At 48.9% G+C, this 17639-nt stretch overlaps 1 protein-coding gene across 1 annotated transcript in view; it reads right to left on the bottom strand.

Annotated features, from left to right (window-relative positions):
- ADCY9 (adenylate cyclase 9) overlaps positions 1-17639 on the bottom strand; it is a 59357-nt gene that overhangs the window by 15894 nt on the left and 25824 nt on the right. The window contains exon 2 of the mRNA XM_083152697.1: positions 204-391. Coding sequence (XP_083008823.1) covers positions 204-391 — 188 coding nt within the window. The remainder of the gene's footprint in view (positions 1-203; positions 392-17639) is intronic.

Genomic DNA, 17639 nt, shown 5'->3' with positions numbered 1-17639 from the left:
CAATTTGCAATGTCGACATTTTGCTTGCAACGGCCTTTTGTAATGTCGACCTTTTGGTGTGGACCTATTAACCTTTAGGTGTTGACCTATTGACCTAGACACCGTTGACCTATAATCCGGATACTGCCACAATCCCCCCCCCCCCACTAATATCTCTGCAGCAGTCGCCCTGCGGGCACCGCGCAGCACAATCCGTTACTAACCTTCAGTCTTTCCACGTGAGAGCAGTGAAGAGAGTCGCTGGCGCTGTCTGAAGTGAGACCCCCCACGCCACACGGCGGCTGTGAGCCAACACCGGGGTCTGATCCCTCCTGAGGTGGGAGCAGAGTCTGGGAGCAGCTGCAGCTGGGGGCCCGCGGCCTGCGCCCGGAGATCAAGAAGGTCTTCAGCCCTGTAGGAAAGATGATAAGGTTGCGCTTAGAATCAGAGTTGACCTGAACTGTGGCAGATGTCATTTCCAGACCCCCGCCCCCCCCCCCAACAATGCATACAGTAATACATACAGTAATATACAGTGTGCCTCCTCAACCATTAAATCTACTTATTCCACCATCCATGCGGTGATGCATGAACCTTATTAAAGTACGTATGTGCGGGGAATGCCTTATAAAGCCAGCACTGTACTATTATAAAGCTCTTTATTCTCTGTCCTGGCCATGCAGGCTGTGTGTCTGGGTAATTGGGCCTTGTGACAGTAGTCAGAGGCCATCTAGTCCTCCCATGGCTCTGCGCACTTTATCCACACAAAGGACAATCAGACAGATACACAGGGCCATCATTTATGTATTATGCGCCTGTCAGGTAAAGGCACTTACAAATAATGGCACATGGTCTGTGAGGTGTGCCGGCCGCTCTGTACCCACCCCCCGCCTCGCCTACTCCCTCCCCCGTAAGGTGATTGGCAGCACAATACAGCACAAGTGGTGGCATGGGCCTATTTGGGAGATGAGGAGATGGGCAGAGGGAGGACAGACTAGGGTGCAGGCATGGTGTATAATAACAGAGCAGCGCTGTCCCCTGCTCCGCCCATCTCTATGTCTGTTCCTTCTCCTGATTACGGAGCCAGTGAGGCTACAGCCACACGGCACAGTCTCCATATTGTAATGCCATTTTCCCAGAGACATGGGGGGTGATGTATCAGAGTGGAAACGGGGAAAAGGTGAGGTGTTGCCCATAGCAACTAATGAGCTTCTAGCTATCATTTGTCAAGTACATTCTATCAAATGGCAAGTAGAAGCGGATTGGTTGCCACATACTGAGAGGAGCAGGGTCCTCAGCAGCACAGAGTATATCAGGAGATGAGTGATGTGTCAGTGAGGACAGGGCTGCATGTGACAGGGGCAGTGACATGATGTGAGGAGGGGAATGGGGGCAGCAGGAAGCCACAGACTGAGAGTTATATAGTGGGAGGAGCAGGGTCCCCAGCAGCACAGAGTATATCAGGAGATGAGTGATGTGTCAGTGAGGTCAGGGCTGCATGTGACTGGGGCAGTGACATGATGTAAGGAGGGGAATGGAGGCAGCAGGAAGCCACAGACTGAGAGTTATATATTGGGAGGAGCAGAGTCCCCAGCAGCACAGAGTATATCAGGAGATGAGTGATGTGTCAGTGAGGACCTGGCTGCATGTGACAGGGGGGCAGTGACATGATGTGAGGAGGGGAATGGAGGCAGCAGGAAGCCACAGACTGAGAGTTATATAGTGAGAGGAGCAGGATCCCCAGCAGCACAGAGTATATCAGGAGATGATTGATGTGTCAGGGAGGACAGGGCTGCATGTGACAGGGAGGCAGTGACATGATGTGAGGAGGGGAATGGGGGCAGCAGGAAGCCACAGACTGAGAGTTATATATTGGGAGGAGCAGGGTCCCCAGCAGCACAGAGTATATCAGGAGATGTGTGATGTGTCAGTGAGGACAGGGCTGCATGTGACAGGGGGGCAGTGACATGATGTGAGGAGGGGAATGGGGGCAGCAGGAAGCCACAGACTGAGAGCTATATAATGGGAGGAGCAGGGACCCCAGCAGCGCAGAGTATATCAGGAGATGAGTGATGTCATCTCCTCAGTATGTCATCTCCTGAGACCCGGACATGGTGTGGCTAGGCTTAGAGATAGACATGCCTAGCTGCCAGTGCTGGCCTTGATACCCCTACCTGGTAATTAGCTATTTATTTATTTTTAAGTAGAAGTGTGGACCATAACTTGTATGAGGGGTTCTTTTACCCCCAAATACTTCATAGGCATCTGCATCTGAAAGTCCCTCCCAAAAAATCAACTCGATATGAAGATCACAAAAAAAAAAAAGTTTGGCGGAAGAATTCTGTTCTCAAAACTCAGGGCCTTGGCATTCCACGGGTGCAAGAACTCAAGTGTTGCAGGTTGGTATATGCCAGCCAGGAGAAGTCAGGCGATGAGTCACCATTATTCAGGTAAGATCTGCACCAACCTGAAACATGACTGAGCCCATTTTTGCTACCTGCATGCAGAGAGTTCTCTAGCAGACTTAGGGGGTCATTCAGACCTGCTTGCTAGACTGTGTATATTTGCTGCCTAGCAAGCAGGTCAACATATTCTACGCCAAAAGCACGCCCACCGTGCCGCCCGAATCCCTACTCTACCATGCGAGCGCCCCCCTGGCTGCCAATCCTTCTGCAAACTCCCCAGCGAGTTTTGCACTTGCGCATAAGCGACTACTATGCGCATGCCGAGACCCCCGGTCTGAATCAGCCCCTTATTTCCTGCCCCAGAACTGACACGAGCCGACACTCATGACTTAATTGCATGACAACTTAATTCAATTATGACACAATGATGCCACTGAATATTTAATGGAGCACAAGTAATAGCCTCATCATTCTGCGATTACTGTGTTGTTTACACCATAAGCAGCCGCCATTCCGTTGGCCTCGCTGCAAAGCCTACAAAGGGACGGGAGGTTCGTACATTGCACAATGAGTGCCAGCAGGAAGCCAGTAAGTCGTCTCAGTCTATTATCAGCCCTGCTAAGTAGGATGTGAGTTATCTGTGCGACACAGAGCCTTACCCTGACCATACACCACAGCACTATGTTTATATGTAACGTGTCCATGGATCCCTTTCATATTCAGAAGCACGTATGTCTGTATTCTAATCCTCGCTGTGGTTAATAGTCATTATTATGTAAAAGGCCCCAGCGCAGAGCTATTCCTGTATTTGTGTGCACTGCAAGAAGCTGTCAGCTATGCACAGCCCGTAACACATAGGATTATGTCACTATAATGCACAGGTGGTTTATTATACACTGCTGTAATAGCCCGTACGAAGCTGAATAATGCATGAAACAATCAGAGTGGTTATAGTCAATGCACCCGCTGTTCGCTCTTTCACCTTTCCTGCAGGATCAGGGATGTTTCTGCAACATTCATGATATGTGACTGCAAGCAGGCAGGGTGACTGATTTGAGCTGCTGAAATGCGCTTGGAGGATTGGTGGAGTCCTACGTGATGTCACAGCAGCTGAAGTAGCTGTAAACTTAGCTTTTTTTATATCTGTACTAGATTTTCTCAACATATGAAAGATTACCGGTCAGTTTGGAGATTGAAACAGCTGCAAGGGCGTACAAGTGTGATTAGGACTGTCCCTCGCCCATCGATGATTCAAATGTATCGATGGTCTATGGCCGGCGTCTAATACTTTTAGTTTTACCATCGATGGCGTATGGTAAAACCATTGATGGCAGTGCACAGAACTGTTACCTGACAGCGATGGTTTTTGTCACCATCGACATCTGTTAATTGAGACAACACCGATGGCCATCCCTAAGTGTGAGTAGTGTAGATGGGGGCCGTGTAGTCTCTAATAAAGAGATGGGATTTTAGAGAGCGTTTTACATACATTAGGTTTGAATCTGTACAAATATAGGGAATGGGTGTTGTCAACGGGAGAGAAAGCGGTACATCGGGGAAGAGGATAGGCGCAGGTCAGAGGCAAGTCTGAAGGTGCCATACACTTAACGATTTGGGCCCTTTTCACCCAATTCCTACAGATCAGGCAGAGAAATTGGGTGAAAGGTGCCCAAATCGTATGCGCCTAACCTCCAATTCCAATCCAATGCGCATTTATGTGCACATCGGATCAGATCCGTAGATCACAAGTGCTGCACATAAGATTTATTGGATCCAGCAGCACTTGCTGGGGGTCGCTTACGATACATCGTAGATAGATAAGATATATAAATAGATAGAGATAGATAGATCAGGGTTGCCTACCCTCCCGGAATGGCCGGGAGGGTCCCGAAAATCGGGTCACCCTCCAAGCCCCCCGGAAAGGTGGGCAACCTTCCCGGATTCTCCCCCTGATGATTGCGGCATCCCCCCTGGCCGTGGTGTTTAAATGACCTTATCTGCGGATCTCCGGGGAGGGGGCAGGGCTAAAGTGTCATAATCGCATCATTTAGCCCCGCCCCTCCGCAGAGATCGGCAAACTGAGTCACTTTCCTTTGTGGGCTTAAAGTCATGTTTAGCTCAGCGACCAGATTGCCCGCAATGGGAGTGTGTACCGGCGATATATATATCGCCGAGTGCGCGCTCCCGTTTTCTCCCCCGTAGTGATCGCTGGTCGCAGGAACATGCTCCTGCGACCAGCTGATTTCCACTGCCGGGTTCGCTGGTTCAAATGGGACACTGAGCGATATATCGCTCATCGCGAGCAATATATCGCTCAGCGATATATCCCCCCGTGTGTACAGGGCTTAAGATAGAATACCTACTGCTAAAAGTCTGACACACAGGCAGCGGCTATTCTCCCTACATTGTGCAGTCTCCGCAGTCGGGATTCCGACATCGGGCTAATGACTGTCGGAATCCCGCCTGTTGGGGCGTTATACCCGCCCGATAAGATATAGATAGATAGACATATATAAGATAGATAGAATGTACTTCATTACATGTACTAAATGCTCCAGTACATCTGTACAGCGTGTAGACAGTAGCATGATCACCATGGTACAGTCAGCGTGTAGCATGTCAGATCCGTGTGTAATGCACTGTGTCAGTTGAGTGCTCGCCGGAGAGTCAGGGGTGACAGCTGGGAGCAGGCCGGGGCCTCGTGTCACTGAGACCTGTGCGTGTGAAAGGGACACTTGTGTCTTCATGTATATTTCACAAAGCCTAAGTGTTCTGCATACATGAGTAACGAGGAGGGAGGAGGTGGCAGGGAGCCAGGGAGAGAGCAGGTGAGAGCGGCAGACAGCGAGACAGAGAGAGGAGGGGGACGCAGGCAGGCAGGCCTGGCAGGGAACATACACAGTGTGTGTGTGTGTGGTGGCAGAAAGAGACATCAGCCATGAGATAGAACCTAGAAACACCCAGAATAGAACGCTGAGATTCTCTTCTTCGGTGCCGCCGCCAAGCAGCGAGTGTCAGCTCAGCGTACGCCGCAGAACATATTGCCAGTGTCGGTTTAGTCTGGGCTTGCCCACTGCATCCTCCTTTGATGAAGGGCCCATCTGCCAGCATAGGCCCTGAGCCAAAGCACACAGCCAGGAAAGCCGCACAAAAGGGTGTGTGACGGGTAGCGGGGGAGAACACTGGCATACCACTGCTCTGCCAACACACGGCTCTAAGGCAATGTACCTAGTACAAATTGCAGGGTGGCACACGAAAGCCGATCAAAGTCACCCGGAGGTGGAGAGCACAAAGTCTGCTACGCTGCATATGAATTTGTGTTCTACACTGTTCTGTCATATAACGTAACTGTCATACAGCACAGTTCAAAATTCAACCACCAACTGCCATTCCAAACTGATTCACTGGCAGTGGGTGTGGCTCTCCTATTTGAATTTTGGCTGCAGCCCCACCCCTGGATCCTCCACTGCTGCTTCGGTAAAGTAACCTGGTTTTCCAAAATGCACAGTAAACTTACACAGTCATGTACACAGAAAGTCTGCCATCTCCATCCAAGGCACCCACTTCTCTAGCCGCGGCTGGTGCTGTGCCAGGGTCTACAGGCATGCAGAAGGCTCTGGGAAAAATGGGGCAGCGCCCATTTTCACGGTTACTTCCTTTGGTGTCTGCCGAATGAGGAGGTGTCCTGTGACGTCAAGCCCCCGGCAGGCTTCAGCACGTTGGCATTTCCAGGGCTGTGCCAGCGTTTTCATAGGGACGCCCACAAAACGCTGGGCGTTGCCCTGGTGCGGCCCCCCTTGTCTGCCCCCCTCTGGAACAAACAGCCTGGCGAGTATGAAATTGTGTAGGAAGTCAGCAGGAAAAGTGCTTGATGGCAGGTATGTGCCACTAAAGGTGCCCACACACTAGAACGATTTTATGGTCGATTTCCGATAAAGCGACCCATATTGACCAATTTTTACCGATAATCAGACGAAAATCGACCGATATCGGTCGGATGCGTACTCCCGCAGATCTTTTGCTAAATCTTCTGATCTTACATGCTGCATGAAAGATCAGAAGATTTAATAAAAGAGACTTTGTTTTCAAATTTAATGGAAACAAGTTTACTTAGCTGAAGAAAAGCTGGTTTTGTTTTGGACTTAATCTGCTGTTGATAAGCCTGTAATAATGTGCCCCGGTGCTGGGACAGCTTCCGGGAGGCGAAGAGGAAGGAGGATCCCACGCCGGCGGAGCGCAGGAGCGCCCCAGCTGAAGACAGAAGGCGGCGCTGGAAGAGGATGGTGGCAACGGAGAGAAGAGCTCCGGCGGCCGCTGAAGAGGCCAGAAGATCTCCGGCGCCTCCTGGAAGAAGAAAGGAAGCGGCGCCGCCGCTGGCCAGGACAGGCCAGCGGCAGAAGAAAGAAGATGGCGGCCATCCACGGAGAAGCCAGCGGGGATGGGAAGCATCAGAGCTGAGGAAGCATCCCCCCCCCCCCCCGCGGCCTCTCCCAACACCAGGTAAGCGGCCCTGTCTTGCTGCAACCTATTTCGTTTGAGCCTACCTGTCTTGGAACCAAGATCTCACACTTGCTAAAGCAGTTCGTTCCAGGGGTCCCCACATGTGCAAACACGTGTGTGTGCAGACCCCTCACCATCATCCGATCGGTGCCGAATTACCCCCTATGTCAGAGGACGTATAACTGAATAAAATCAGGTCACCTTCAGCTATGCCCAAAAGTACCATTATTTACCATTGCCATGGTGATCTGACCACGGGGGGGCTTACTTTTATGCTTGAGATTCTGACTTGGACTTGGCTCCGAAATAATGATAGCAATTCCCTCATGTTTATACGTGTAGATGCGCAAAGGAAAAAGGCAGAATGACTCATGCAAAACAAGTTCACTAAATATTTATAGGGGAAAAAAATCCTGATTTGTATAAATAAGTTATTATTTCCTTTAACGCTTCTGCCGCCGGATTGGTTAAAGAGTAAAAAAAATGTACAATCTGATTGGCGGGAAAGCCTTGAGCACGTGTTATGAGGTCAGGTGACGCTGCAGATCTTGGCTGCGGAACAGGACAGGAGCAGTCAATGTCTCCATGAGAGTCTCTCACTGACAGACGGACCCTCTGGCATAGAGAAGGGATCCACAGATGAAGTGGAAGCCAATGAGACAGATGGAGGAATAGAGCCAGACACTGGGCCAAATGCACTAAGCTTCAAAAGTGTTAAAATGGAGGGTGATAAACAGCCAGCCAATCAGCTCCTGTCTGCCATGTTATAGACTGTGTTTGAAAAATGTCAGGCAGGAGCTGATTGGTTGGTTGTTTATCACTTTTGAAGCTTAGTGCATCTCTCCCACTGTATGTTCACCATTATTACCACTTGTGACATATGGACACATCACCTCAGGAGTTAATGTTACTCCTCCAGACCACATGGATAGGATCATGTCAGGAATGTGGATAATGTCAACATTAGCAAAGAAAAAGAAACACAGCTGTATATTCATGGTAATTTTAACTCTCGGACAAGTCTGAAGAGCGCAAGCATAGGGCAGGGTGGCGGGACATAAGGAGAACAGGAGCAGTAATGAAGCACTTTACTAATGAAGGCTCATTGCTATTTACAGAAAATGGGTTTATATGAGGGAAAAAAAAGCCACAGATTAGGCGGAGGAAGCGTCACGGGCAAGATACGCTGGCGCCTGGGTAATTGAGATATTAGAATGCATTGGCATGGGCTATAATAGCGATGGTACATAGGGCCTAATTAAGGTTGGCACCCACAATCGGAACGGGCCACATTTGGGGCAGTACGGATGGTGTAATGGTTAGCATTATTGCCTCACAGCGCTGAGGTCATGGGTTCGATTCCCACCATGGCCCTAACTGTGCAGAGTTTGTATATTCTCCCCGTGCTTGCGTGGGTTTCCTCCGGGTACTCCGGTTTCCTCCCACAATTCAAAAATATACTGATAGGTTATTTGGCTCCTAACAAATTAACTCTTGAATGTCTGTGTGTGTGTATATGTGGTAGGGAATATAGATTGTAAGCTCCTCTGGTGCAGGGACGGATGTGAATGTTCAGATATTCTCTGTAAAGCGCTGTGGAATATGTGTGGGCTATATTAAGAAATGGTTAATAAATAATAATAAATTAACCCACACTGGTCACTGAGCATTGATCAGGCTCTGCTTTGAAACAGGACTACATTTGTTGCATTTGTTGTCTTAGGCAAATATCCACCTTAAAATGTCTTAAAAGACTAACCCTGGCCTGTACATACTAGATGAGGTGTGAAACTGACAATCTAATTGACAAAATCGGCATTGGATGTGGGTGAACAATATAGTGCGTACACATCGAACAATATCGTATCCAATATCGTTCCGTGCCATCACACCCGGGCCAATCCTAATGCAGTTTCTTGACTACATAGCCAAAGATGACCGGCACGTGTAGCAGATGGGGCATCATTAAGGATGCACGTAGTACATCCTGCACTTGCCAGCAGAACAGCATTTGGTCTCACATACATCTGAGAAAGCTGTATTATTATTATTTTTGGATGGTTGGGGGCAGGTGCAGATACACTACTGACAAAGATGAGCTAGTGTGTGACTTGTGATTGGCCGATTGGGTACTTATGTAGTAACTGGGCTGCCGATTTTTTGATTGTATGCCTTAAGTTAAGGCATACAATCAGATGCGATGCGATGCGATATCGCATCGCATCGCATCGCATCCGATATCGGATGCGATGACCCGATTTTTCCATAGGAATCAATGTTAAAATGATTCCTATGGAAAAATGGGTCCTTTTCATACCCCTACTATCCAAGTGGGCATGGAGTTGGATATAAACCTGTGGCGAGCGTAGCGAGCCACCGAGCCCGAAGCGTGGCGAGCGAAGCGAGCCCCGCGAGGGGACGGTATTCGTCCCCTCGCGGGGCTCGCTTCGCTCGCCACGCTTCGGGCTCGGTGGCTCGCTACGCTCGCCACAGGTTTATATCCAACTCCATGCCCACTTGGATAGTAGGGGTATGAAAAGGACCCATTTTTCCCATTGAATTCCATGTTAAAATGGACTCAGTCCATTTTAACATTGATTCCTATGGAAAAATCGGGTCATCGCATCGCATCGCATCGCATCGAATCGCATGGTCGCATGCGATGCGATGCGATCTCCCGATCCGACCCGATTTAGAAATCGGCAGCCCAGTTACTACATAAGTACCGCCGATTGTTCTGCAGATGCTGATAGGTCTTTTCGCCATTGTTTGGACATATGTTACGCTACTAATAGCGCATTTTAGCAAATCCGTTTACCAGACGGAGAGCTGTTTCTGGCATATCAGGGGCCAAGGCCTATTAGCCAATACACATCTCACAACAAAACACAAATGGGTGCAACTATATGCAATGTATGCCTGGCATAATCCCTGTGCGTATGATGCCAATGCTGTGCCCTACCCATCTGTATATGTCTACGGCTTAGCAGGTGGGTGAAGCACCAATTTGGCGCGCTCTTTTAGCATAGATGGCACACAAATCGCGTCGGTCTGTACTGCTCCACTGGTAGCTCAAAACTGCCTGCGAGTATACTTTAGTAAATGCTGTGGAACTACAACTCCCAGCGCACCAAGGCAGTCAGCAACAGTGAATAAAGGTTGGAATCTGGCAGCATCCTGGCACCTGACCATCCCCAGCGACGTGGGTATATGCCCTACTGTCACTGCCTAAAGCGAACACATGCTCCTCTCACCCTCCTCCTGGCAGAATCTGACACCTTTGGCTCACTGCGACAGCCAGGCAGCAGCACAACGCCCTCGCTGCTGCTGTGCTGCTGTGGGGCAGATTCTCCGGGCACAGTGGCTGATATCTCTTTAAGCAGCGCTGCTGTGCTACCTGCGCCCGTCTGCTCTCGCCCGTGTGGGGAAACAACATAAAACGATTGGCTCTTGTGTGGGAACATAGCATTCCATCCAACGCTCTGCCTAATGACACACACTGTGCAGACAAAGAGGGGGAATGAAATATTGTGGCTTTGAGGTCTGACAAGCTGTCTGCCAAAACTCCATTAGGGAAGGATTGCACGCTGTTATAATCAAGGGGCTGGCTTTCCCAGTGACACTGCTCACTCTGGTCTGGGGAATGGCAGTCCGGAGCTGTATTCTAATGCCCTGGGACCCCCTCCAGCCATGCCGGCCATAATGCTCAGGAGGCTGCCGAATTTATTGGGGCAAAAGGGCAAAAGCTTTCTGCATCCTGAATTCCGGAATTAATACAGACAGAAGGGTATGGGTAAAAACCGGACCCAGACAAGACCCCGGACTGCCGGACCGGACATCAAAATCTGCAGTCCAGAGCTTGTAGTGTCCGGTCCGGGGGGGGGGGGCGTCTCGTCTTGGTTGTGTCCTACCTGTGGGGCCTTCACATGACAGCTGTCACCATGGAGAGGAGGAGGGTGAGAATAAAGCCTCCCTGTATGGTCCGGGCAAGTGGCAAAAACCGGAACGGTCCGGACCACACGGGAAGGCTGTAATCTCCCTTTTGCCCATGTCCTTGGTGAAAGCTATCACAGGGACCCCCAGACGAGACACACCCCCGGATCGGACACTACAAGCTGCAGATTTTGATGTCCGGTTCGGTGATCCGGGGTCTTGTCCGGTCTGGTATTTACATAGTCCCAGTTTTTTACGTAGTCCCCAGACAGAGGCAGATTGTCCTGATGTCAGCTCACCAGATGTCAGCTGCCCGCCCACTTCCCTCTGAATATGCACGTGGATCTACAGGTGCCCATACACGGTGCAATAGCACTGTGCAATGCGATGCGGGTTCCTGCGGGCATCGCATCGCCCAGTACAAAAAGTATGGGTACTTGTGTAATACGCTACGTTTTCAGCGTAGCCCAACGGCTGTCTAGCGTACTTTGCGTAGTGACTCCGCGGCAGCCCAGCTCTGTCCCCGGCGTCCACGGTAAGCCTAGTGAGCACCTCTCACACAGCGCCGGTAACCACCAGATCCCTTGCACTAGTGGAGAGGGGATCATGCGGGCGCCGGTGGAGCGGCTTTCCATCTGTCTGAGACAATACCCTACTTCTGACTGACTACGCTAACTTGTTAGGTGTAGCCAATCAGATGAAAAAGGGGCGGTAGCTTAGGCAGGGGTATATAGGTGGTAGTCAGGTGATTCTCTTCCCTCCCTTGCTTTCTTCTTCTACCACCCGGCCTTTCGGCCTTTTCCCAAATTTGGCTTCACAAAAATGTAGTTATAATTGGCGGGAGGGCGCTCTCGATCATTGTTAACGTTTTGTGACTTAGCTGGTCTCCAAGCGCGCTCCTGGCCATCCCTTTTCAATAGGGTCATACCAACAATAAATACTGTTGACCTTTTTAAACTTACGCAGTGGTTGTCCGTGTGGTTATTTCAGGTCATGTGTCCGTGCGATTTATTTCAGGTCATGTGTCCGTGTGATTTATTTCTAGGGGTAATCAATGTTTAAGTTAGAAGAAAAGGTCTATCACAATAATTCAATAGGCGCCTTAAGGGCGGGATGTATTAACATACATCGCCGCCCTTCGCACTGCAGCCGCCGCGATGCTGCCGCATATGTACTTACATATGCGGCCAGCATCGGGTTGCGGTGACGGAAACCCCCGCGATACCTGTGATGTGGGCTGCGGGGGTCTCCGTCACCTCCCGGCCGCTGGCAGCGTCCCCCTGCGTCTCCTCCTCCCCCCTGAAGCCGGATGTCCTCCCGGCTGTCACACCAGGGGGAGGAGGAGATTTTGGAGGACGGGAGGGGGGGGGGGGGGGGGCGCGGACGTCGTATGGCGGGAGGCGAAAGAAGCTCATGGGCTTCTATAGGGTATTGCCACCCAGGGGGTGGCGATACCCAGCCTTGCGAAAACGGGGCGGACCGGGATTGATACATAGGAAAATGCCGTAAAACGGGGGTTTTACGGCATTTTCCCTTTAGTAAATCTCGCCCTAAGTCTTGTTCTGGGACCCGGTCATCAGTGGTAATTTCTGTGTACACGGGGTATGACTGTGCTCTGCATAGGCATCACCCATCCTGCCCGTGCAGACACATTGCCCTTGTGGAGGGAGTCCGATCACCGGCTGCAGGGAAGGACACTCGCTGCCTTTTATGGTCCAAGATGTGAAGTAAGAAACGCTGGGAAGGGGGGGGGGGGGGTATTAAACTCCTGCAGTTTTGCAGTTTCTGTCTGTGTAATGTCAGCTCTGTGCAGAGCACTCAGGTGGGAACGCAGTTAATTCATAAATGCTGTGCCCAGGAACGCAGGTTAAGGGGCAAGAAAAAGGGTCATAAAAGGCATCATGGCCTCATTAGCTCATTCATCTGCAGACATGGTGCAAATTCTGGGGGATGCTCTGCAGGGATTAGCGTGATGCGCTGCAGGTCGTGCTGCTCACAGCACAGTTTTCTCTCTCACACTCGGTGCAATCCTGTCCCAGCAGGCTTGGAGATCTGGGCTATATTGGGAGTGAAGGAGAGGATTCTAATGTGCTAAATTTCTGAGTAAACACTGTCAGGCCGAAGCCTCATCCCCATTCCTGTCATCGTGTGAGAGACAGTGCAGTACATCGCATTTTTCCAAGACAGGACTTATGGGTATGTAAACCCACCAACGCTAAGCGTCAGAGAATGCAGAAAGCCGTATACTGAGCGAAGTAACTTCCTATCTAAAAACGGTTAATTTATGGCTGTGTGCAGAACCGGGCCTCAGTGGAATTCATATGCCTGGTATAGGCTGATACGTAGCAGCTAAGCCTCAGGGAATTGTGTAAATATAATATATATTTATAAACAGCTGTCAGGGTACAGAGAAATATATATATTTATTTAAAGTCCGAGGGACAGATTTCTACCAAACATCCACCTCAAATGGAAAATGTGCACAGAGGACCCCCCAGTGAGGAGGCCAATCTCATGTACTGTATGCTGATAAATCACCAAGTATGACACTGCATGTTTAAAAAGGCGCACATTTGTCAATGTTGGTGTCGGTCGCACCTTGTTTCAGTGGGATACGGTCATTTCGTCTACAGCATGTCGGTCGACAAGCATTGGGTAGACACCGTTAGGTTGACATGGTTCTAGGTCGACATGGGTTCTATGTCGACAGGTCATTAGGTCAACAGTGTCTAGGTCAACAGTCAAAAGGTCGACATGGGGTTTTTCTCTGCTTTTTGAGCCGACATGTGCCGAAAGGCGGTATTTCATGCCCTACCATTCACTAGGGCGTGGTGGGAGAATAAAATAGTGTGCCGAGCGCAGGGAGGCACCGTGCCCGAAGCAAAACAAGCGATGCGAGGGGATGCGGTGCACTGGAAACTGTCTATGTCAACCGCGTCGACATTCGGGTAAAAAAAAAAAACAATAAAAAACCCCATGTCGACCTTTTTACTGTCGACCTAGACACTGTCGACCTAATGCTTGTGTGGACCTAATGACCTGTCGACCTAGACCATGTCGACCTAGAACCATGTCGACATTTTCCCATGTCGACCTAACGGTGTCGACCTAATGCTTGTCGACCAACATGTTGTAGACAAAACGATCCCAACCCGTTTCAGTTAGCAACCAATCAGATTATACTTCTTATTTATTTAACACCGTCTAGAAGATAACAGAATCTGATTGGTTTCCCATAGCAACATCCCATCTTCAATAGAACTCCCATCTAAGTATATTTACCCTCAATGGTTCTGATTCAGTCACTGCCCAGGAACGCCAATCACTTTCCCATCCTATCACTGATACCTTCTATTCCTATAGCAGCAGCAGCTTTGTGCACACAGTACCAACCCTTGGTATTCACAAATATGCGCACATGCCAACTATGGGAACATTGACATTGTTTGTGGAATCTTGATATAGTGAAATCTAGAATCAGGCCCGATATCTACGCCATGAAAGCGTATGGCGCCAGCACTATATTACTATCTTGCAGACATCGCTGAGGAATCTGGGCGTTCTCACCGGTATGCAATTCCATACGTCCCAGTATAATAAATCCTTGTTTATGGCAGAAATACTGCATTATGCACAAAGCATTTAGAAGGCGGTAAGAAGTGAGAGTGACCAGGGGAGACATGCATGGGGGTATGTATAATGGTGCACCCATGTCATTAAACTTTCCTCTACAGAGTCCTGCATCGGACGGTGCTGCAGACCAGAAGAAATCACTGGAAAAATGGAGTAATGACCATTTTCCCTGTGATTTGCACGGGCACAGTAGAAACGTTGGTACTTGTGTAGTTTCACAGCGCCAGCATGGCGCCGTGCTACTTCCGGGTTTTACGCTCGCCACAAAATCTAAAATCTAAAATAAAGTAACTTAACTCCATGCCAACATGGATAGTTCATACCTCCACTATCCATGTTGGCATGGAGTTGATATTAGATAGCGTGGCGAGTGTAGCGAGCCACCGAGCCCGCAGCGTGGGCGAGCGAAGCGAGCCCCGCAAGGGGGCTCAGACGTACTACACAAGTACCGAAACGTTACTTAGAGCATAGAGTGAAATATGCTTATGAGTATCACCAATTCAACAAATTATGCCACACATTGGTGCAACCTTATTCACTTTTTCACCAAACAGTAGTACTCCTTATTCACATTATGCCACAGTATTGCTCATTATTTGCTTTATGTCACTGTGGTGCCCCTTATTCACATTACATCACACACAGTAGTGCTCCTTATTCACATTACACCAAAAGGTCCTTATTGACATTATACAACACAGTGGTGCTCCTTATTCACATTATACTACACAGTAGTGCTCCTTATGCACATTGTACTACACCGTAGTGCTCCTTATTCTTGTTATGTAATAGTAGTGTTCCTTATTCATGTTACATAACAGTAGTGCTCCTTATTCACATTATACTACACAGTAGTGCTCCTTATTCATGTTATGTCACATTAGTCCCCTTATTAATGTTACACTACACAGTAGTATCTCTTATACAAATAACATAATGCTACACAGTAGTGCCGCTTATTCACATTATAATTTGCCCATTAATAGTGCTACCCTCCAAATCCTTTCTCTCACTTTCTCGCAGACCACCAGTAGGTCATGATGTGATTTCATTCATAAACAATGCAGGCTGTGCAGCGCTCAAACCTAAGCCCATTAGAAGTGACTGAGGGCAGGGGTACACTAACACTACTGCACTGCTGTCTGTCTGACTTCTGTCATAGGCTGAGGCTGTCAGTGACCTATCGCTGTCTCTCTCTCTCTCTCGCTCCTTTTGCTCCCACCGCCCTGCACCAAAAGAACACCTCATTCGGCAGGGTGCTGTGGGTCTGAATTTTGTGAGCTAGAGAAGGGGTTGGAACACGCAGGACAGGCAGCAACGCCCACTATGATGTATATTAGAAGTGGTGCAGCTGGCAGAAAAGAAGCTGGACGCTAGGCAGTGGGTACACAACAGCCGGGTCTGCCCATAAAGGCTTCTGCAATGTGTGCAATGGCAACAACTCTAGCAACTTAGTTACAGACATGTACTAAAGCACGGACAAGCAGGAAAGTTGTCCAAACCAACCAATCAGCTTATACCTATAACTTTATAGAAAAAAAATTCCTAACGACTCAGCTGCTTTCTTGTGCTCAACGACGCCCCCCTCTGGCATCTCACATGCGCCTCAGACATACAAAGACGGTACATCGGTATATCGATCGTACAGATTCGCACATCGAGCGCCCACCTCTGTATCAGGAATACAGGTGGAGAAGGTGTCTGGTTTATTAAATAAACCGGGCAGCACGGATGGTGTAATGGTTAGCATTACTGCCTCACAGCACTGAGGTCATGGGTTCGATCCCCACCATGGCTCTAACTGTGTGGAGTTTGTATATTCTCCCCGTGTTTGCGTGGGTTTACTCCGGGTACTCCGGTTTCCCCCCACAATCCAAAAATATACTGGTAGGCTAATTGGCTTCCAACAAATATTAACCCTAGAATGTCTGTGTGTGAGTGATGTGGTAGGGAATATAGATTGTAAGCTCCACTGGGGCAGGGACTGATGTGAATGTTCAAATATTCTCTGTAAAGCGCTGCGGAATTTGTATGCGCTATATAAGAAACTGGTAATAAATAAATAAATAATAAATAATTAAATACAGTATTTCATTTATATTGCACTAAGAATTGTTTACCTGGAGTATATGGCACTTGTGGGGTGGTGAAAAGGTCACTTTAATTATAGCTCACATTAAACAGTATGTCCCTCCTCCTCCTCATCCTCCCGGACTGGCCTTTCAGCAGGCTCCAATGTCAACAATCAGTCGCTGGATCTCCTGTGCAGTTGCCAAGTAATAGGTGCTACAAATTAGACCTGCCTAAAACACTGGAGCATTGCCTGGGTTTCACAGCAGGAATGTATAGCCGTCGTCTGCTAGACTGGATTGAACTGAAGTCTGGTTCTTTATTTGTAGCAGGTAGACGGCATACCAGGATATAACAGTATGGGATTTCCCAGGATACAGCATGGCAATTCTCAGGTGACAGCAGGCAACACACAGGCTTCACAATGAGGGTACACTCCAGAGAATCCTAACATAATCTCTTTATTCCCAGCCTATCACCCAGCCAGTAATAGGCATTGGGAACACTGACCCTCTGCTCTGGACAAACATATAACAGGAAGTAACAGGTGTTGTTAATTAGCAGACAGTGATTCACAATACATTTTAGGAAAACTCGGACTGGATCTCGCTAGCCCTGCTGCTGCTGCTGCTCTAAATCCTGCACGTCATGTATGCTGTCCCTGCTACAGTAGGGCCACATCATTACGTTGTTGGTCTATAGAGTGCACTACTGAGCTTCATTCATGTTGCTTCACACCTTGAAGCATTCTCCTTTACCAAGTTGGTCGCCCAAAAACCACTCCCTCAAAAGGAGGGGGTGTGGTATATAAGGTTGACAATGTCTATGCCGACAATGTCTAGGTTGACCCCAAAAGGCCGACACTGGGAAAAGGTTGACAAAAGGTCACCATTCGTTTTTCATATATTTTTTGTGTCAATGTCGACACCTGTCGGAAGTAAACGGCATTCGATATGACACTTTTTACACTATTTATCGGGCTGATGGGTCGAAATCATGTGAAAAAAGGCCAAATCGTACTAGTGTATGTGGGCCTTTACGGTTGATTCTTAGGGGGGAATTTACCAAGATGGGAGTTTCATTCACATTGGATGTTGCTATGGGCAACCAGAATCATCT

The sequence above is a fragment of the Crinia signifera genome, chromosome 7 (genome assembly GCF_055691185.1).
Source record: "Crinia signifera chromosome 7, ASM5569118v1, whole genome shotgun sequence".
Classification (NCBI taxonomy): Eukaryota; Metazoa; Chordata; class Amphibia; order Anura; family Myobatrachidae; genus Crinia; species Crinia signifera.
This window is presented reverse-complemented; position numbering and strand designations above follow the sequence as displayed.